This window comes from Manis pentadactyla, chromosome 12 (assembly GCF_030020395.1).
Source record: "Manis pentadactyla isolate mManPen7 chromosome 12, mManPen7.hap1, whole genome shotgun sequence".
Lineage (NCBI taxonomy): Eukaryota > Metazoa > Chordata > Mammalia > Pholidota > Manidae > Manis > Manis pentadactyla.
In genome coordinates this window covers 4,582,767-4,603,913 of record NC_080030.1, presented here as the reverse complement: position 1 = coordinate 4,603,913, position 21,147 = coordinate 4,582,767, and the positions used below count along the sequence as shown (strand labels likewise).

The window sequence follows — 21,147 nt, the reverse complement described above, 5'->3', positions numbered from 1 at the left end:
CGGATTGACTGCATCCAAGAATCAAGCGGACAGGAAGGCGGGCCTGGCGAAAGACCCCTTTGAACGGACTGAGCGGGCGCCTGATGAGGTCGTCGTGTACTCAAACCAATGAGTACGCGGAAGGCGAGGCTTGTAAAGATTGGCAGTCTATTTAACCCAATCCCTGATGAGTTCTGGGTTTAGACGAGATTGCTTTTCTTGTTAACCAGAATCCTTTTCCAGCCTTGCCTTCTAAGCCAATGACTGAGCGACAGGGGCGGATGTAAAGTGACGGGTACCACTTTCGACCCATGAAAGTGAAGGAAATAAAGGTGTCCGGTTTTGGTGCGAGCCAGTGAGGTGCAGCTGCATTGGGGCGGAGCCGGCCGCCAAGAGCGAGAAGACATTAGCTGGAGCCTGAGTGAATGGCAGCCGACGTGGGCAGTGACGACCGGCTGCCGGAATTCGGGCCAGGCTCCCTGGCCGGGTAGACCGGGCACGTGGCCTGCTTGAGGCCTTGGCGATCCGGTGCTTTGCGGAGGTGGGGTGGCCCGAGAGTAGGAGGAAACCCAAGAGCCCCTGTACCCACTCCTGTGTTCACCCAGGGACCTAGAGCCCCCACTTCTCTTCCAGGACTCACGGAACCCGCTCCCTCCCGACCTGAATGGAGTAGGGCCACTGGCTCCCTCTCAGGACTGAGGGGTCCCGGACCCTAATTCCCCACCCCACACCGCTTCACATAAGCTCCCGGGATTCAAGCTCCAAGCTCTGATCCTAAGCTCTCAACTCTCCTGAACCCAGGCAGCACCCAGACTTCCAGTTCTCATTTAGGCCCCAGGGGTCCAAGATACCCAGACCCCCTCCAGGACCCAGAGTCCCAGGGATCCCAGATGCCCAGTTATTCTCTTGGACCCAGATATCTGAAACACCCAGCTCCCCTCCTGGACCCAGGGATTCCTAGACCCAGAGATTCTAGATACTCAGATCGTCTGCTGGATCCAGGTCTCCCAGGCACATTCAGCAACAAACATCTCTTTATTCCAAGTTGTCTCCATGTTCACCGTTTTGCTTTGGAGCCAGGACAAGGGACAACAAGCCAAACTGGAGTCCAGACTAACCCCAGGCTGCACCCTGGGGTGGGGAGCCCCAGGAATCTTTTGATCCAGGCCCCCAGCCTGCTTTCTCTCACAAAAGCTGTGCCTGCCTTGAGCCTGGAGGGCTCACTGGGGCGGGAGGACACTGGAACCTCCTGTCCCTTTCTTCCCAAGGTGTATCACCTAGCTCACCGCCTATACACCCAGCGTCTTCTTCATGGCTTCATACACCACGTAGCTGAGGCCGCCTGCTGGCAACACCTTCAGTAACATGGGGGTCATGCCTCGGTACAGTCCCAGCCAGCCCTGCTGGGCCAGGATCCGCCGGAAGACTCCTTGCATGGTGGGGTTCGAGCCCTCCACGGTGTCTGCAGGGATGATGCAAGCTTAGGGCTGGAGGCAGAAATGACCCGGCCTCCTCGGGGAGCTGGGATGTTGAAGGGTGAAGCCATGGGGGCTACCCTATGGGCTCAATTGGAAAGGAGTTTGGACGACTTTTAAGATGAAATTGGGCAGTTTGGGGAGTGCAAGTAATCACTTTAGGGAGGAATTTTTCAGGAACGTCTTAGAAAACACTCGCGCTTATTTGTGATGGAGCCTTGAAGATCTAGAGTATTGGAGTGCGCCAGGTGGTAATTTGGGGGACATTTTCAGGATTCGAGTAGGGCCTAAGGACCTGTTGAGGACTGAGTTCATCTGGCAGAGTCACATTTGGGGAGTTTTCAGGGGAATGGGGGCAAGTGGTATGAGTTTTGGGGCACCTGAGGTCACATTTGGCAAATTTAGGCACCATTTTGACTTTTGGAGCCAACTGAAGCCTGGGTCTAATTTGGACAATTTAGGGGGTTACTTGGGGAATATATGTCTTGAAGTCAGTATGGGGGTCTGGGTCCCATCTGTGGGGAGTTTGTGGGGGGTCAGTTGGGAGATGCAAAGTGCATTTTACTGATTTATAGGGTTAATTTGAGGGCTGGGGTCTGGTTAGGGGTGAGTATAAGCCTTGGTGGATTCAGGGGTCAGCAGAGGTGGCCAGGATCAGATGTGGAGAGTTTAGGAATCAGTTTGGAGGGGTGAGAAAGCTCAGAGGGCTGGAGCAGTGGGGGTGGGGCACAGGCGGTGGCCAGTAGAGCCAGGCTGACCTTGGGCCTGCATCCTGGTGCGCACTAGAGTCAGCGGGTAACTGGCCATTTGGCCACAGGTCGTGGACAGCGTCACAGAAGACAGACTGACCAGGCTACTAGGGTCCTCCATGTCCCTGCCTGACTTCAGCCAGAAGCATCTGAGCATCTGCAAGAGAAGGGGGGCCAGGAGGAAGATCACCACAGGTCTCGGTTCATGCCACCCCTGCCAGCCCTCGGCAGGACCCACACCTCGTAGACGGCCAGGTCGGTGTAGGCATAGGGAATGATTCCAAGCATGTTGGGCAGGTAGCCGCGATAAAGGGCACGGGGTCCTTCCCGCTGCAGGATCTGCTGCGTGCAGTCCAGCAGCCCCTTGTACTGGCCTGTGTGGCGCAGGGTCAGCCTCGTCTTCAGCACCTGGGGAGGTGGAAGAGTGAGGTGGCTCTCAGCAACCCTCTGTGGGGGCCATTGTCCCATCCTACAAAGGATGGGGCTTAGGAATGCACAGAGCTGGGTTCAGTTCCAAAGCCATCTGATCCCTTGGCCTGTGTGTGTGGTTGACCCAGATTTCAGACCCTCAAGTGCCCCAGGCCAAGAGGGAAAGGGAAGTGATGGGAGCTAGTGGGGTCTGTGGCAACTTTGACCTCATGTGAGCCAAACATTGTGCCAACCTCCCCCCTCCATGGGGTCAGTGTCCAAGTCTGACCCTAGGTGGCCAGATCTGCTAATTTTCCAAAAGAAGCCAGACATTGAAATTTTTATGAAATGCCTGGTGTCAAAATATTGGCAACTCTTATGATTGCACCAAAGACACAACATTAAGTGTGTTAGGCAAAAATCATAAGGTGGTCCCCAAGATTCCCATCCTCCCCAATATGCATGTTCTGTGTGATGCCCACCCCCCACCTTAAGCATGAACTAGACCTGTGGCTCTGATGAGAGATCACTCTGCCGATCAGGTTACCTGACAACGGTGAGGGATTCTGCAGATGGGATGAAGCCTGGGCAGATGGAACTGTCCTAGGCAGACCATATCAGGTGAGCCCTTTTAAAGAGGCCATTGCCAAAGAAGAAATTAGAGAGATTGAAAGCATCAGAGACACCCTCTGGTTGGACTTCAGCAAACTGCTGTGGAGAACATCACATGGCTGGGACCACTGGGTGGCCTCTCGGGAGCCAAGGACCTCAGTCCTACAACCACAAGAAACAGAATCCTGCCAACAACCACAGAACTTGGCTGAGGACCCAAGCCTCAGATGGGTTCATTGGTAGCCCAGACAACACTTCGGTTTCTGCCTGATGAGACCCTGAGCAGATGACCCCACCAGCCAGTGCCCAGACATGACCCACATAAACAAAGAACACATCTGTATCACTTTAAGCTACTGAGTCGGTGCTAATTTTGATAACCAGCAATAAAAGATGAAAAATGTGATGGGAGAAACTTAACCCAACAAGGGCAAGAAGTACACGAAGAAAACTTTAAAAGGCCATTAAAGGACATGCAAGGAGACTTGAGCCAACAGAGGTGTTCGTGGATATGTAGACCCAGCATCATACGGGTGGCCACAATCTCTAAATCTATATATGAGTTGGACACCATCCCAATGAGAAACAAGTACATGGGTAATTTTTTTCTGAACAAGACAAGTTGCTTCAAAAGTTGACATTGAAAAATCAGCACAGGAGAACAGCTTAGAAAAACAGAAGAGTGGGGATAGAGAATGATTAAAAACTAGTATCAAGCCTCAAAAATTACAGACAAAAGGCAGAGCTATATAGACAGTAAAATGATCAGTTGCCTGGGATTCAAGGAGAAGGGGTGACATTCTGGAGCAGTGAAACCACTCTGTGTGACACTGTCATGGTGGATACATGTCGCCATACATTTGTCCAGACCCAAAGAATGTAGGGCACAGAGATTGACCCCTAATGTAAACTGTGGACCTCAGAGAAGAATGATGTGTCAACCCTCTTAATGCAAGATCACAGCTGGAACTTTGTACACCTGGGGAGAGGTAAATGGGAACCTTTTGCTCACTTTTTCTGTAAACCTAAAGTGGCTCTATAGAATAAAGTCTAATTGTAAAAAAAAAAAAAAAAATTAAGACAGTAGTGCATAAATGGACACCAGGACAACAAGAGAAAGGCCAGAAATAAACCCAAATATAAGCAGGAATTTAGTCAATTACACAGGTGGCATTTCCGATCCTTGTCAGGGAAAGGATGGGACCCATCCAGTAAAGTGTTGAGACCACCAGGGGGCCATCTGTAATAATAATTTGATACATAACATATCTCATATGAAGAAGAAGGAGAGGAGGCGCAGTGACAGCTGGCGACTAATTTTCATCTGGTTTCACCTTCCACGGGTCAGACACTCTTCTTACCTCCATGGGGTTGATGAGCGTCTGGGAGGTGGCCACAGCCAGGGACCCTGCGAGGAGACGTTCCTGAGGGGCCGAGGAGCCATGCGTTTCGCAGAAGTGATTCTTACACTGCGGCAGGAGAGAAAAGCATGAGAGAACAGCTAACCAGTTCCCCACCTGACACCCCCTCCCGGGGAGAGGCCAGGAACCTGGGGGTGGGGGGTCAAAATGGGATGAGGATCTGGGCTTTTTGGGGGGGTGTAGGATGGGTTTGAGTTTGAGGGTGGAGCTGGGAAAGTGGACCATCCCCTCACCTGTTCAAAGACAGAGAACTTGATGGCATACTCAGGGGCAATCTTGAGCACATTGATGCCATTGCCTCGCCATAGGGAGCAGAAGCCCCCCTCCTGGACCATGCTCCGTAGGCCCCCCAGCAGGTTCGTGAAGTTAGTCTTGGATGAGTAGACCTGGAGAGGTCCTGGCTCTGTGAGGAGCCCTCCACCCAGCTCCATGCCCACCCCAGCCACCCAACCCCATTCCTTCTCCAGCCTCCTTCCCTGGCTGGCCCTGGAGTGCTCCAACGCAGCCCAGACCCCCGTTCCCATCTCACCCCCACCCCTCCTTCCTCTCTGTCCAGCCCCCTCATCGATGGCCCCAGCTCTGTGCTCCCCACACACCTGCATGTGCACCTTGACACGGTCTAGAGGGGCTGTGCTGGTGCGAGACACAGCTCCGGCCACGGCTCCTGACAGCAGAAGCTTCCACAGGGCACACCCGCTGTCCGCTTCCAGCACTTCCACAGGGACCATCAGCTGCTCTCCTGTGTCCAGGACCTGCTGGGAAGATCCAACTCCCACCCATACTCAACCAGCCTGGAGATCCTCTCCAGATATACCTCCAAACCCCCTCCCAGACAAAGGTCCATTCTGGTCCCTGCTGCTTCACGGTAGAATTCTAGGCCTACTTGGAAGGGAATGGGCCCTTCTCCACCAGGCTAGAGGTTCTGGAAGACCTGTGGTCCCCAGACTCACCTGCTGAGACGGAAGATGCTGCAGGTTGTTTGCAAGCACATGCCCGAGCTCGTACCCATGCCCATGCGTACAGCCCAGGTTCCGGGAAAGTGGTGGCAGTGGCGTTGAGGGTGGGGCTTTGGTGAGTAAGGCCTTGACCCTCTTAAACAAGGTCTGGAACCTTGAGTAAGGCTTCTGAGCTTCCTCAGGTTGAGACCCCATGGTCATGACACCCAGGTTCAAATCCCTGGTGAGAAGTCTGCCCACCCACCAACCACATGGAAGGGTCACTTTGTGACTCTGGTTCCAAGGGATGGTGAAGTCACAGAAGCTATTGTGACCTCACTGGATATGGTGGCAGGGAGAGGATCTGTCCCCGAAAGGGCCCACTTACTAATCCCCCTAGACCTATGAATGTATTATGTTACATGGCAAAGGAGAAATTAAAATTTACCGATGGAATTGAGGTTGCTAACTAGAGATTATTGAGGATTAACCACTACTGGGCCACTCTAATGTCACAACTCCTTAAACAGGGAAGAGGGAAGCAGAATAGTGGGTATTAAAGACTCAGCCAGCCCTTGTCAACTTTGAAGAGGAAGGAAGGGGCTGCACCCCATGGCCTGCAGGTGGCCTTTACAATCTGGAAAGGGGCAGGAAGCCTCCAGAAGAAGCCAGCCTCGCTGACAGCTTGACTGTTAGCCCAGTGAGATCCACGTCAGGCTTCTGACCTCCAGAGTAATATATGGTTTGAAGCCACCAAGTTTGTGGTCATTCATTACAGCAGACACCGCGTTTCACTATCCTGGCCATGGGAGACGGAAGCGAGGGAGGGTGGGGAGGCTCTGGGACTTCGGGAGATGAGACCAGCCGGTCCCTAACGTAAGACAGGCATAGGTGTGGAGTCCGAAGGACCTGGGTTTGAATCCCATTCAGGACACTTCTTGCTGTGTGATCTTGGGGCACCTGCCTTACTTCTCTGAGCTTTGGTTTCCCCATATGGAAATTAGCAGCAATAGTAAACTCTACCACCAAGCGTTGTGGGATGCAGTGAGTCTTTGCTGAGGACACCTCCGTCCTCCTTGTTTGAGTCAAAAGCCCCGATGTCATCCTTGATTCATCCCGTTCTCTCATGCCCACTCTCTGTCACCAAATCCTGTGGGCTTCACCTTAAAATATAGCCAGGATCTGGCTGCTTCTTACCATGCCCACGGCCACTATCCTGGTTCAACCCTATCATCAGTTACCTGGACCAGGGCAGTCGCCTGGTCCCGTGCTTCTGCCCTCACTCACTCCTCAGTCGGCCGTCCCTGCTGGGGCCACCAGAGGGCACCCGTGGGCACCCGAGTCAGGTCCCCTCCCTTGCCCCTCAGTCTGTCCTCCCAGAGGGCGCAGGTGAGCACCTGCTCCAGGTCTCCCCTCTGCCCACAGCCCTGCAGGCTCCCACCTCCCTGGGGGATGAGCCCAAGTCCGCCCTGCGGCCCACCAGTCCCTACGCCAGCTGCCCGACCCCTCCTCCCTCTCTTCCCATCGCTTATTCTACTCCAGACACACTGGTCTCCTCACCGTTCCTCCAACACTCCAGGCGTGGTGCTGCCCCAGGACCTTTGTGCAGCCTGTGCCCTCTGCCTGGGATGCTGTTTCCCTATAGACATCCCCACAGTTCCCTCCCTCACCATCTTTAAATCTTTACTCAAGTGCCACTTCTCTTTGCTGCTGTTTCAGAGCACCATATTTAAAATTTATGTTCTGCCCTGAACAAAATCATAGGGACAGTTTCAGTTCAGGAAAATGAGAAACTCCTAGAGACAGATGGTGGGGATGGTTGGACAATGTGAACGTGTTTAATGCAACAGGACTGGACACCTCAAATAGTTAAAATGGTACATGTTATGATATGTATTATTTTACCACAATAAGAAAAATATAACAATCTAAAAACCTTGGTTGCTTAAGACCCCAGTTTATGATATTTTATTACAGCAGCCCTCAGAAACAAACACACTTGTGTAATTAGAAAAAGTACGGGAAAAACGAGAAGGGCTCACGAATGTGGCCGCTCCCTGCCCCTGCCTTGCGGATGTGGAAACAGGCTCTAAGAGGGAGTCATTTTCTGGTCTCCTGGAACAGTGCGTTACTGGAGACGGCCCGTGTCCCTTCCCGGTGGGTAGTCTAAGGTGGCCCCACATCCACCACCACCCCTTCAGTAAAATCCACAAGAGCTTAGAAAATGTATTCCTTTCGTTCTTTTCCTTTAAAATCACACATACAGGTGGGAAGGTGGGGTGTGGTGCAGGTGGGGAGAGGTGGAAGACTTGGGGGGGTCCTCCAGCCCCCCAAACATTCCAGCTCCTCTTTCACAGTCCTTTAATGGGGTTCCCCAAGGACTTGGGAAGTGTAGAGGAAGGGGTCCCCCCATTATTCTATACTCAAGATCCAAACTATAAAGTGCAGAATGTCCAGGGTGGGGCTGGGGGCTTGGTGGGTTGGAGATGCTGGGGTGATGTCTGCTCCTCTCTGGTAGAAAAATAGACCTGGAGTGCGTTTGGGGGATTTGGTTCCCTTTTGTTCTGCATAAGTGGGTGCCTGGACTTGGGGGAGGGTGGTCTGGGCAGGCTGGCTCCTGGTTTCCAACCCTAAAGCCTGGGGTGGGGCTGGCAGTGCTGGGGTGTGGGGGGTCCACTCAGTGTGTCTGCGGACTCTAATTGCCTCCATGCCTGCGTCCAAAAAAGCGCAACTGGTGCCTCCAGACAGTCCCAGGCTCTGCTGGTTATCAGCCTATAGGGTGGGGAGTGGCTGACGCTGCAGGGTGTGTGGGGGAGCATTTGAGGGTGCAGTTTCCCCACAGGGCCGAGAGGTGTGGCTGTGCTGGAGAGATGGGGAGGTGGGGGAGGATCCGGTGTCTGCACAGGATGTGGGAGGTTATCTCCTGTCCTGCTGCCAGGCCTCCAGCCGTGTCAGGACTCTGGACAAGTCCCAGGAATTTTGTGGAGCCAGAGGCCGGGACCTGGGCTTCCTGTAGGAATCCCTAGACTATGGGGAGCGTGCCCCCGGGGCGGGGCTCTAGCTCTGGTGTGTGTCTGGGTTGGGGGTGCGTGGGAGTGGTCTTTGGGATCTAGACTTGAGCATTCAGGTCAGAAACCAGGGGCTAAGGGGCGGGGACCGGTGTCTGGGAGTGCCCGGGTCTGCCCCCGTGGGTGAGGTTTCAGTGCCCAGTGCCCGTGGTGCAGGTATTTGGGGTCCAACAGCTGCAGCTGCCAGGACCACTCACTCTGCTGTCGGGCTCTCCCAACGGTGCTTTGAGGAGCCAGCGTTGGGGGCTTGGGAGGCTGGGATCCAATGGTCGGGGATTGAGAATGCAGTGGTTGAAATGTAGGGGTCCGGCAGTCCAAGCACAGGGATCCGGGACTGAATGTCAAGGTAAAGGAATTCAGAAATCCAGGTTTTGGGGTGAGGGGATCTGGGATCCATTGCTTGGGGCCCTGGGATCTAGGCATCGCATTGTCCGGATCCAGTTTGTTGATATCCAGAATCCAGTGGTCGAGCTTGGAGATCCAGGGCTTGAAATAGGGGGATCTGGGACCTGCCAGCAGGGGGGTCTGGGGTCCAGTGCTGCGTGAGGACAGGAGCTGAGGAAGCTGGGTATTTAGATCCGGGGAATGGGCTCCCATGGTTGGGGCGGCAGGGCCCATTAGCTGGGTTGTGGGGGGGTCCAGTAGTTAAGACATGGGGGTCCAGGACCCAGTGTGTGGGGGTCAGGGGAACGTGGGATCCAGAAGGGGACCCAGTAGATGAGCTGGAGCTTGCAGGGCTGTCTCCAAGGGCTGGGGTGCGGGTGTGCCGTGATCGTGGAGGGGGCTCTGTGTCCCTCACCTGGACGTGACCCCCAGGGCCTGCTTCATGTTCTCGTAGACCACATAGGAGATGCTCACAGCCGGGATAACCTTCATGAAGTTGGGGGCGATGCCCCGGTAGAGGCCCCGCATGCCCTCCTGGGACAGGATGTGGCGGAGCAGACCCAGCATGGAGAGCTGGGGGGCGCCCTCGATGGAAGCTGGGAGGGGTTGGGGAGGCCAGGTAAGGCCAGAGGCCCCCCTCACTTCCCCCTCCTGCCCCCAGGGGCTGGGCCAGGTGGTCATCGCAGCAGAGGGAGGAGGGTTAGACAAACAGTGGGACCTCCCACTCAGCCAGGATGGCTACCAGCCTCGGACTGGTTCACCTGTTCTCCCCCAGTCTTGACGATGAATACAAACAGAACAGGCGTGCGTGCGTGCGTGCGTGCGTGTGTGTATGGTGGGCAAGGGCACAGAAATGTCCTCTCCTGGAACTCGATTCCCTTCCTTTTCCCCCAGCTACCTCTCACTCACCCTTCCAACCTCCATTCCGAAGCCCCCTCTGCAGGGGAGCCGTCCTTGGGGCCCCAGTCTTAGTCTGGCGCTTCCTTCCCCCCACGAGTCATCCCTAAATCCGTGCTTCATTGTGGAATGTTTATTTGGCACCTTTCTCCCTCCCGGGCCTGGGAGCTCTCGGAGGGCGGGACCCGTCTTACCCACTCATACGCCCCCAGTGCAAATCACAAAACACAGACGCTAAAATTCCCAAGGAAATTCTCAAAACAAGATTCAAGGATGGGGGCGGTGGGTTGGGGGTGGGAGGAAGAACTCATTAAAAAAAAAAATGCAGAGAAAAACAATAAAACAGTAACCAGCCTGGCCCTGCGTCTCCTTAACCTGATCCTTGCCTTCCCCGCTATAACCCAGCCTTGCAAATCAGAGGACAAGTTACCAGCCTGCAAAGCTGCCTCCAGGCTAATTGCTAGGGCGCTTTTTCAGTGAATGATACATCTGGCCCCCTAGTTCCAGTCAAGGGCACCCACCCCAATATCACACATGGGCAAACAGCCCCCCACAAAGGTAGGGACTTTAGTCAAGGTCATCCAGATGGTGGAAGACCCCCGCCCAGCCTACCCAGGAGGAAGGGCTGGGGGTAGGGAGGTGAGACCCAAGTCCCTGCCCCATCCCCCTGCCCAGCCTCACCTTGGGCCTGCATGCGGGTCCTGACCAGGGCCAGAGGGTAGCTGGCTATCTGGCCACAGGTGCTGGAGACGGTGCCACAGGCCAGGAGCACAAGGATGCCCGGATCAGCTGAGTCGTGGCTATACTGCTGGAGCCACCGGTTCTTCAGGGTCTGGCAGGGGTGAAGAAGGGAGTAAGGAGGTTGGAATGGGTGACCCCAGGACCCTGGCCTCAGAGACCCTGCTGGCTGGCTTCTTTATCCCTCGATGGCTGGTTAACTAGCTGAGCGCTTGTACCTCCTAGGGGCCACACAGGTACTTGACCTATGTCCCGTCACTCAGTCCTCACCCTGACCCTCTATGATGTGTGGACTGATGGCCCTCCGACCGTCCAGGTCCTAGTCCCTGGAATCCACATGGCAAACAGTCCCTATGGTCCCTCACATGGCAAAAGGGACTTTTCAGAGAGGACTGAATTAAAGACCTTGAGATGGGAAATGATCCGAGAATGTCCAGGTGGGTCCAACATCATCACAAGTCACAGTCATAGAAGGAGATGTGATTATGGAAGCAGAGGTCAGATAGTGAGAGAGATTAGAAGACGCTATGCTGCTGGCTTTGAGGATGGAGAAAGGGCCCATGAGCCAGGGTGCAGGCAGCAGCTAGAAAGTGAAAAATGTAAGGAAACATATTCTCCCTCAGGGTCACCAGAAGGAGCCAGCCGTGCCCACACCTCGATTTTAGGCCACTGAGACCATGTCGACTTCTAACTTTTATGAGACAATACATTTACGCTGTTTTAAACCACTAAGTTTGTGGTCATTTGTTACAGCAGCTGTATGAAACTAATACACTCTCTGAGGTGGGCACCCTGCCCCTATCCTTTACCATTTCGCCTCAAATCTGCTGACTTCCAACCACCAGCATCCATGGTTCTGTGTGAGGACTTTCTCTGGACGGACAAGCAAGAATTGGCACCCTGCAGAAGCAACCTTTAGGCGACGACTGACTTGGTTTACCAATACCCCAGTTCCCTTGCCTCTCTGCTGGGGCACATTCTACGCTGCCTCCCCTAGGTGCTGCCCCTCATGATTACGCTCTGCCTGCCCTCTGTATCCATCACTTGCTTGATAACACACTGCTGTAGGTTCAACTGCAACGCCCCCCAAAAAGGTATCTTGGAGTCCCAACACCCAGGACCCCATATTGTGACCTTATTTAAACAGGGTCTTTGAAGATACAATCAGTTAAGAAGTGATCATACTGGAATAGGGCAGGCTCTAGTCTGACTGGCATCCTTATAAGAAGAGAAGAGAAACAGAGGCAGAGGCACACCAAGACAGCCGCACTGTGAGAGAGGGCAGAGGTTGGAGTGGCAGGTCTACAAGTCAAGGAATGCCCGGGGTTGCCAGGACCCACCGGAAACCAGAAGAGGCCAGGAAGGATTCTCCTCTGCAGGTTTCAGGGGGAGCATGGTCCTGCTGACACCTTGATTTCAGAGTCTGGCTTCAGAACTGTGACAATAAATTGTCTGTGGTTTTAAGCCACTCGGTTGGGGCTCTTCATTAGGGCAGTCCTAGGAAACAAGCGCACGCTCACTTTTCTGTTTGCCTTTCTTCCCTGCCTTACTACTCCCCCCAGAGCCTGCCTGCCCTCGCATCCCTGCTTCTGGAAGAACTCTAAGACAAGGACTATTGCTTCCATTTGACTGATGAGAAACTGAGGCCCCAGGTACTAATGCCCAAAGCCACAGAATGAGGGTGAGAACCGACCTTCAGAGACATACCTGCGTCAAGAACTGCGCACTTAGTCTTCAGGGAAGCCCATCCCTTCTGAAGCTTCTGCAGGGTCTTTGAAAAGGCAGGACCTTCGTTTTTTGTTTTGGGAGGGGAGGGGCTCTTACGTTTCATCTATATGTTAATTCCAACCCATTGTTAATGGCTGCCGGAACTGTATTTAGAGGGACTTAGGGCTGGGACACATTAGCAGTGTCCGGCCTGGGTACGAACTGTGCAAAGAGGAGGACCAAGTGTTTACTATTATTGCCTTTGCAATTGTAACGATTTTCTTTTGGGGCTGGAAGAGCATTTGCCAAACAGGTGTTGAATGCATTTTTAAGAGCTGTTCTGTTAACATTCTGATGACTGGATAAATACGGCCGACACTGGGCTAAAAGCTTTTCAACACTTTTCTGCAGGACTTCTCAGAGCCTTCAGGAACTAACCTAGAATTTGAAACTCCAAGAGGGCTCAGGGTTTCCCAAACTACTGAGACCATCACACTCCTTTTTTTGGTGAGGAATGGATTAAACAAGATGCATCTTGTTCACGACCCTCCATGGCTTCCTACTGCCTTTAGGATGATCTCAAACCCCTCGTCACTGAGCCCTCACTGACTCTTCCATTCCCTGCAGCCACTCAAGATTTCCACTCCTCCAACAGGCCGAATTCAGTCCTGCTTCCAGGCCTTTGCACTTGCCGTGCCCTTGGCCTTGTTCACCCTCCTCCTGATATGTGCTCAACTCATTGCTCCCATGTCACCTCTCAGAGGCGTGCCTAGACCCTCCTGCCCACTGACATTTTCAATTGCACATCCTGTTTTATTATCTTCTGAGAACTTATCAGGATCTGAAACCACTTATTTGCTGGTTGGCTGACTTCCCTGTTCACTGGAGTGAGTGCCCTGGGACAGCAGAGGCGGTGCTCTGTCTGCAGCAATCCACGCCGTGCCCGGCACAGGCGGATGCTTATAAACAGCTCCTAAGTGAGCAAGGGACCGAGAGAATGAATGAATGAATGAATGAACGAATGAATGAATGAACAAACGTGTCTCATCTGACAGCACAGATGGGGGTGCTGGGAAGGGCAGGCGTGGATGGCAGGTAAGTCTTGTAGATCAGGACCAGCGACGTCATTTGCAAAATGAAAGCACGTGAGGTCCCTTGTTCCCAGGGTATTAGGAATTTCAAGACGGTGACAGCATAGCATTAGACCAAGTGAGGGACTTCCCTGAGTGTGGGCGACTGCACAGGCCGCCTGCCTGTGAAGTTGGCCCTGCCCTGGATACAAGAGCTTTACGGGAGGCCTGGGGATGTCTGGTGCTGTACTAATTGGGAGAACCTCGTGACCACCGGGAAAAGGTGAAGACAAAGAGCAAAAACTCCCCGCTCCTGCCTTGTTCGATCAAGGGCCTAAGATGCCGGTCACAGGGAGTGGTTTCAAGGCGACGACAGACAGAGAAGTGGGCAGGCTCTGAGGAAAACATCAGCCTGGAGAGAGTCTGGGGCCAATACAGGGCATGGGGAAGATGGGCATCTTAGAAAATGACAGTTTCACCAGCTCCCGTTATCTGTGAGCTCGAGCAGTCGGTCCCTGACTTTCATGTGTCCTGAGACCTAGGAAGGATGACTTATAGATAGAAGGTTCTCAAAACTGGGAGGCAGAAGGGTGGGAGGGTCCAATGCCAAAAGGGGCCCCTGGGCATCTCCACCCAGCACTGTGTCCCCTGGCTATTCAGGTCAACCGAGTCAGCCTCGTGGGAAGAGGGTGTCCTGTGGGAAGACCCCAGAGGGGAGAAGAAAAGAAGGAGGGGCAGGGTGCCCACAGACCTCATAGACGGCCAGGTCGATGCCCGCATAGGGAATGATGCCCAGCACATTAGGCAGGTAGCCGCGGTAGAAGGCACGGGGTCCTTCCCGCTGCAGGATCTGCCGTGCACAGTCTAGCAGCCCCTTGTACTGGCCCGTCCGGCGAAGGGTCAGCCGTGTCTTCAGCACCTGGAGAGAACCCAGTTATCCCTGGAAAAGCTGCCTCCACAATCACTGTGGCCAGGAATGAAGACACCTAGAAATAGCCTCTCCTAGAAGGGGATACCCTGAGAATAATTGGATTTAACAAACCACTTACCCTACAATCTTCTGCTCCCCCCAAATCTCTGAACCTAGAAATTGTTACACCTCTCAGAGCTGCATGTGGCAGCCACTGCTGTCTCCTAATACCTTGTTCCTTTCTCCCCTTTGTAATAGAAACTGTAATTTTCAGCAACCATATAGCCACTAGAATAAAGACTGCATTTTTTATTTTTCCTAGGTGTATGGCCATATGACTACGTCCTAGCCAATGAAATAGAAGGAGAAGAGTATGTATGACTCTCAGAAATCACCCTTAAAGACAGGGAGGTGTTCCTTCCTTTGTCTGTTATTCCTTCTTATCTGGAATGTGGGTGTAATGACTGGAGCACAAGCAGCTATTCTGGTCCACAAAGTAGGTGCTAAATGCTGAGGTGGTGGAACAATGAGATAGAGGGAGGAACCTGGGTTTCTAACACTTTGAAACCACTGAACCTGCCCTGAACTGCTCACCTCCAGACTTCATTTATGTGGCTTGAGTTTGTCCATCACTCACAATCCTAACCAATACACTGCACGACCTGAAATCAGAAGTAATTTCTCTGAAAACAGTTTAACCTAGAAATGATTTTCCTGGGAATAAGCATCCTGGAAATCAATACCTTAGAAGAGGCATATCTGTAAATGGCTGACCCCCACAACTGCTGTCTAAACAACTGTAATGAATGCTACCTTCCCCAGAAGTCCCATCACAAATTGTGACACCCAAACAGGTTACACGTGAGACAGTATTGCTCTAGTGAGTCACAGTCTGCATCAGGGAGAGGCAGAGCTGTGACCTCAATGCTTAGCATATCCCGGAGTGAACTGGTGAGTGTAGGGCCCCCCACCCTGTGATGGGACCCCCTCCTTCTCACCTCCATGGGGTAGATGATGGTTTGGGCCGTGGCACCAGCTAGCGAGCCGGCCACAAAGCGCTCCTGCACGTGCAGCGTCTCCTGCTGCCCCCGGATGGCCCGCTTGATCTGAAGGGTGACCCAGACGTGGGCAGGGCCTTAGGGGCGGAGCCTTCCATGCACCCGGGCCTCCTCTCCACTGTCCTCCCATTGTGGGTATCACACAGAGGAGAAGACGCCCACGGCTGGGGTGCTGCAGGCATGCCCCGTCCCCCCAAGCCAGTCCAGCCTCCCCACACCTGCCCCCACCTGCTCATAGGCCATGAATTTGATCGCCGACTCAGGGGCGATCTTGAGCACATTAATCCCGTTGCCACGCCACAGGGCGCGCACTCCCCCCTCTCGGATCATGCTCCGAAGGCCTCCTAGGATGTTCAGCCGGTTGGTGTTGGAGGCGTGGACCTAGGTTGGGGAGACAAGGCAGCTTTGGGGTCCCTGTTGGGGGCCCAGGCCTGGGGGAGGGTGCGGGCCTCTCCAGGGCCCCTCACCTGCATGAAGACCTTGAGGCGGTCCAGAGGGGCTGTGCCCGTACGCGACACAGCGCCAGCCGCCGCACCCGCCACCAGCTGCCTCCACCACGTGCCGGTCAGCTTCTCCCGCTCCGAGAACTCGTCCGGAACAGTCAGGCACTCGCCGATGTCCAAGACCTTGAGGACGCGGGGGCTGGAACGTCATGCCGTGGTGGGGGTGGGAGACATGACTCAACCCTACAGGGGGTGTCTTCCCCCTGAATCCCAGGACCCCCAGAGAGCTCGCCAATGCATTGGGGAGCCCAGAAGATCCCTCTACCAAATCCCTACCAGATCTCACCAAACATCCGACCGGACAGGCTCCCACGTAGGACCCCAGCATCCCTCTGGGACACCTCCACCAAATCCCACCAAAGGGCCATACCCGAGCCTCAACCACATGAAGATCCCCCCCAAGCCAATCTCAACGTTCTCCCACATAAGGGTTCCAGAAGACCCCTCTGGGCCACACGAGCTCCTACCAGGGGGCTCCCACATAAACCGGCAGATCTTATACAGGGCCTTACCACATCCCACTGCCCCTAGGGATCACCCCTCCCCTAGAGTCCACCTACAGTCGTCCCAGTCACGCTCATCAGGATCACCCAGCGTGGAAACCTCTAGATCTCTCAAGAGGATCCCAGCAGATCCCACAGGGGGATCCCCCTCCAGATGCCATCAGATCCTACCAGAAGCACCTGCTCAGGAATTTCCACCCGAAAACTGGTGACCTAGAGCACCCCCACCCACTCCAGCTTCCAGAGGGTCCCACTGGACCCTCTGAAGACTGGCTTTCTCACACATCTTAGCAGCAGCAGAATTTACTGGGTCGAATAGGAACCAGTCACAGGGGAGCCGCGTGGGTGGAGGGTGGGAGGCCGCCTGCCCCGTCTGGTGAGTTCTTTCTTCCCTGTGGTCCCACCCCCTATTGCCTGCCCCCAGAAGCCCCACAGTCAGGTTTGAAGGGCTCCAATCAAACAGCAGAGGCCTCCCCAGATGGGGTCCTGGTCCCCTGGCCCCCAAATGAAGGAAGAGAGGAGCAGAGTCTCACCCCTCAGCTGCCCAGCAGCCCCTCCTGAGAGGGAGTCCTGACTCAGCCCCTCCATGCCCTGGGGAAACCAGAGCAAGGTCCCCAGGCGGGGAAAGGGCCTGGCCACCTGGCTGGGAGAGCCACCCCCACCTCACCGTGGAATGTTTCCAGAAATGGAGCACGTCCTCCACGTTCTCCAGCGAATGCAACAGGAAGTGGTCACGCCATTCCTGCCAGTCGATGGTCATGGTGCCGTCACGGTCCATGCTGGAGGGGACAGAATCAGTGCCTGGGGCTGGGGGTGGGTTAGAGGGAGGTCCTGATCCTCTGTCCTGAGAGCTTGCCATTGTACAGAGGGGAAAACTGAAGCTCAGAGATACGAAGCAACAGGCCCAAGATCTGCCTGACTCCAAAGCCCGATTTCTCAGCTCCACCTGTCCTGGGACTGGGTCTGGGACCCAGAAGCTCAAGGTGGCTGAGGGATCGTGGGACCCCCAGCTACTCACCTGTGTAGAATTTTCTCTGCCTGCTCCAGTGAGATGGAAATGCCCAGAGCTCGGAAACTCTGCTGAATCTCCGAGGCATCGATATGACCTGTGGAGGGGGTCCAAGGTAGAAAAGGGTATGTTGTGGCGGGGGGACCCCGGGGGAGCCCAGTAGCTCAGGAGCAGGTCAGCTTGGAATGAGGATAGCCTAGCAAGCCCAGAGCATCCGGGAGCCCAGGATGAGGTTTGTGGCAGGCTTGGGGGGAGGTCCCTGACCCGCTAAGATCAGAGAAGTAGAACTGGACAAACTTAGGGGCATCCTCGTTCCACAAATGAAATGAATCCAGGGTAACTGAGGTCCCCATGCCACAGGGCATGGAGAGGCAATATTGGCGACCCAGAAGAAGCCATGGGGGCATCTCTGTCTCATAGGGAATTTAGCAACAACATAGGGGGTCTTTTTCCTACAGAAAAATAAGGGTAATGATGGGGGGCGGGGGCCCACCCCAGAAGAGAAAGGAGGCGGGATGGGCTGACTGGGCCCCAAACCACCTAGTTGGGGGTGAGGAGAACTCCCAAAATAGCCTGTGAGTCATCAGGGAGAAGCAGCCCTGCCCCTCCTCCTAGTGCTGTCAGTTTCAACCCCATTCAGGTTGCCAGGGCCCCCACGGCCCCATGCCCAGGCCTCACCATCCTGGTTCCGGTCCAGACTGTGGAAGAGCAGCAGCAAGCGCTGCTCTCGCTCCTGCAGGTAGCGGGTAAATTCCTCCAGATTCAGTCCACCATCTGGGTCAGCGTCACCCTCAGGGGAGAGGCCCTGGCAGAGAGGAAGGGAACAGGGGGGCTCCAGGAGGCTGCTCCCCGAGATATCTGCGGGGGGCCCCACAAGCTGATGCTCTGGGAACCCAGGGCTCAGAGGGTGGTGGCAGGGGCTGTCACCTCTCTCTCCATCAGCTCACTTCTTGGCAAGAGGCCCCAGGCCACAGTATGGCCGTGAGTTGCAGAGCAGCGGTCCAGTTTCCCTGATGAGCAAACTGAGGCTCTCCAAGGTCAAGGAACTTGTTCAAGGTCACAAAGCTGGGAAGTGGGTGTAGTCTCGGGCTCTTGCCTCAGAAAGCCTGCGCCCCCAGCTGTCTCATTAGAAAGCTGCCCACATGGCAGTTTCAGGAGCTCCCGTTAGAGATAGCTCTGGGCAATGTGGGACAATGACAGAGCCAAGCTGATCAGCCTGGGGGCTTTTCTTTTGCCATCTGGCAAGTGGCAGCTTGAACTGGAGGGTTTAGGATTGGGTGGAGACACTCTATTGGCATCTGGGGCTACAGGTGTGGTGGACACTCGCACAGACCTGAGCCCAAGTTCCTGCTTCGATGGGTGCACCCCCAGCTGAGGATGGCCTCAGACAGGATTGGGTCCCTGGCTGTGGGCCTGGGGCACTGAGCCAGGCCAGGGAAAGGCAGGCAGCAGAATGTAAACACAGAGGTTTGGGCAGCTGTCTGGGCGGGGGGTGGGGGGCACTGGGTGCTGGGAAGAGGGTGGAAGGTTGTTTCTTCTGGGGGTAGGAGCAGAATATGTCTTGGGCTGGGCAAAGAGTTCAGAGGAGGGTGCGTGGAGAGCAGTGGGCAGGGAAGTGGGCTGCTCCGTGCCCTGGCAGACATCCGCTCCCCCACCCTGCGGCGGTTTTTGGCGAGGGGCGTGCGGACCGGGTGTGGGCAGCAGAACTGCAGGCCTGGGGCCCCCTAGGACCTGTCTTGAGCGCACCCGTTAGGCCCAGACCCGGATGGGCAGGGGGAAGGAGACAGAGCCGCCCAGGCTGGACACAGGTGCTGGAGCCCAGCTACAGGCAGTCAGCCGGTCCCGAGGCTCCCGGCGCTCCATTCAGGGGCTCGGGTTACCGGCGATGGCTGGGTCCGAGCGCCGCGCGCCAGGCGGGGGGTACCTGTTGGGCGCTGCGGTCCGGGTCGCTCCCGCCCAGCCGGGCCAGTCCCTGTCGCAACTCGTGCACGTCCACGCGGCCATCCTTGTTACTGTCCAGCTCCTCGAAGAGGCGACCCCAGCGCTGCCGCCGCTCCGCGTCGCCCGGGCCCCCCCGCATGGCGTTCGCCCGGGGGGGAGGGGAGGCCCGGGAGCGGCGGCCTCAGCGGGGGCTTCGCGGCTCCCCCTCCCCCCCGGGGCCCCGCAGGGCCAGCTCCGCGGCCACGGCCGCCGCAGGCTCTGCGCTGTCGGTCTGGCTCCCGCACTGGCAGGAGGCGGTGACTGCTCGCCGTCGCCGCCCGCGCCAGAACTTGCGTTTCCTCCCCCGAGGAGGGGGCTGGGGGCGGAGCTGGTGGGGGCGGGCTGGGGGGAATGTCAGGGATGCCCTGGTATTGCACATCCTAGGGAGCACCTGGGTTCATTCTGGGAGGAGGGGCTAGAGAGATCAATGGTCTCAGTTCTGGTTCCAGAGTTCTGCTTCTGAGTGCCTCAGTTTACCCTCCGCCCGAGGGGGGGAAGTAGGGATATGTCAGGGACTGGGTTTCGTAATCTCTTTTCTCTTGACCGCCCTCTCCTAATAATCCTCTTCAGGAATTCAAGGTCTCGTTTTTCCCAGACATCCTCAAGAACAAACCCTGCGCCAGCTAGCCCTCCATCTGCCCTCCCGCTCATGTCACATTCCCTCCTCGGTCAGAGAAACAGAAGATGAAGACACAGGGCTCTCACTCACAGGGCCTACATCCCGCCCGCGCGCCTCCTTTCTCGGCCCCACTCAGCCTGGGAAACGGAAGATCAATATACCGCGCGGCGCGGCTACAAAGTTGGTTTCCTATTGGCCAGGGCTGCCTGAGCTGCGCCCGCCCGTCCCGCCTCGCCCACCCAGCCTGGGCGGGGCCTGCCCGCAGACACCATCCCTCCCCCGCGGCAGCCTTAGGTCCCGTGGCCACAGGCTCGTCAGGCAGTCTTAAAGGGGCCGCGGCCATGCAGTGCTGACCACGGACTCCAGACTGGCCTGAGAACCTCCGTGTCTCAGACTGGGCTGGGGATGACGACCCGGTAGCCGTGCTCCGGAGGCGAGCTCCAGCCCATCGCGCTCGCTGCACCTGCCAAATGGCCCTTCCCACTAGTTTCAGGTGCTGTTCCTCCATTCACCATTAGGGGGAGGGACGCCCACATCACTTGACAGCGATTAATAATAACAATAGCTAACATTGATTCAGTGCGTAGTACATGCCAAGTCTTTTACTCACCTCTGGCGTCGTCCTCGCCAAAACCCTATAAAGTAGGTGGGACTGGCTTTCCCACTTTGCAGATGAGGATGTTAAGCCGCTCTCCCCAAACTACATGCCTAGTAAGAGTCCCGGACAGGGGCGGGGGTGGGGGGTGGGCGTCTTATTATCCATTATCCAAGGATACAGCCTTAAGAGCACATTTGGTTCCCACTCAGCTTCTGCCTAGAAAGGTGGGTTTTAACAGGTGCGCATCCCAGAACCAGCGGGCTTTTTAGAGAGGGTTTCCTCACAGATGTTTCCATTTACAGGTGGTCCTTGCAGGTACCCTACAACATGGGGGATATAGATATTTTCCCATGGAGATTCCCCAGACAGGTGTTTCCTCTCAGACACATCCCTGACAGGTGGCTCCAATGCACATGAGCCTCTGTCTTGCTGACCCACTCCCAGAGGTACTCCAGTGCGAGTGGCCACATGCAAATGTTTTCAGATATTTCTCTCATTTGAGCTCAGTTATATGCAGATCTTCA

The 21,147-nt window shown here is 55.4% G+C and overlaps 2 protein-coding genes across 7 annotated transcripts; both read right to left on the bottom strand.

Moving 5' to 3' along the window:
• Positions 1-1,268: 1,268 nt before the first annotated feature.
• Positions 1,269-6,833, bottom strand: SLC25A41 (solute carrier family 25 member 41). Of its 2 annotated transcripts, none has more exons than XM_036895741.2 (7): positions 5,595-6,833; positions 5,241-5,399; positions 4,878-5,030; positions 4,585-4,692; positions 2,444-2,611; positions 2,213-2,360; positions 1,269-1,441 (listed from the first exon to the last, which is right to left on the bottom strand). In XM_036895741.2, exons 1-7 carry the CDS (start codon positions 5,799-5,801, stop codon positions 1,269-1,271), a joined length of 1,116 nt encoding a protein of 371 aa, XP_036751636.2. In that variant the 5' UTR covers positions 5,802-6,833. The 2 variants fall into 2 exon arrangements, with proteins under 2 accessions (XP_036751636.2, XP_036751637.2); XM_036895742.2 differs by having other exon boundaries at positions 5,241-5,396.
• Positions 5,262-19,693, bottom strand: SLC25A23 (solute carrier family 25 member 23). Of its 5 annotated transcripts, XM_036895739.2 has the most exons (11): positions 19,351-19,688; positions 18,105-18,231; positions 17,436-17,523; positions 17,085-17,196; positions 15,879-16,037; positions 15,640-15,792; positions 15,352-15,459; positions 14,195-14,362; positions 10,610-10,760; positions 9,447-9,627; positions 5,262-5,396 (listed from the first exon to the last, which is right to left on the bottom strand). In XM_036895739.2, the coding sequence occupies exons 1-11, from the start codon at positions 19,504-19,506 to the stop codon at positions 5,372-5,374; spliced, it is 1,428 nt and encodes a 475-aa protein (XP_036751634.2). In that variant the 5' UTR covers positions 19,507-19,688; the 3' UTR covers positions 5,262-5,371. The 5 variants fall into 5 exon arrangements, 4 of the variants coding, with proteins under 4 accessions (XP_036751634.2, XP_057345715.1, XP_057345716.1 ...); XM_057489732.1 differs by lacking the exon at positions 5,262-5,396 and having other exon boundaries at positions 7,517-9,627; positions 19,351-19,686; XR_008992998.1 differs by lacking the exons at positions 5,262-5,396; positions 9,447-9,627 and adding an exon at positions 12,007-12,163 and having other exon boundaries at positions 10,623-10,760; positions 19,351-19,693.
• Between the last annotated feature and the right edge of the window lie 1,454 nt (positions 19,694-21,147).

Excerpts from the sequence above, each read along its gene's own strand:
- SLC25A41 (XM_036895741.2), bottom strand. The coding sequence starts at position 5,801 with ATGACCATGGGGTCTCAACCTGAGGAAGCTCAGAAGCCTTACTCAAGG. Across the intron at positions 5,400-5,594 it reads AGCATCTTCCGTCTCAGCAG|CAGGTCCTGGACACAGGAGA; the intron begins GTGAGTCTGGGG and ends GGATCTTCCCAG. Across the intron at positions 2,612-4,584 it reads CGCTCATCAACCCCATGGAG|GTGCTGAAGACGAGGCTGAC; the intron begins GTAAGAAGAGTG and ends CCACCTCCCCAG.
- SLC25A23 (XM_036895739.2), bottom strand. The coding sequence starts at position 19,506 with ATGCGGGGGGGCCCGGGCGACGCGGAGCGGCGGCAGCGCTGGGGTCGC. Across the intron at positions 16,038-17,084 it reads ATTTCTGGAAACATTCCACG|GTCTTGGACATCGGCGAGTG; the intron begins GTGAGGTGGGGG and ends CGCGTCCTCAAG. Across the intron at positions 15,460-15,639 it reads AATTCATGGCCTATGAGCAG|ATCAAGCGGGCCATCCGGGG; the intron begins GTGGGGGCAGGT and ends GTCACCCTTCAG.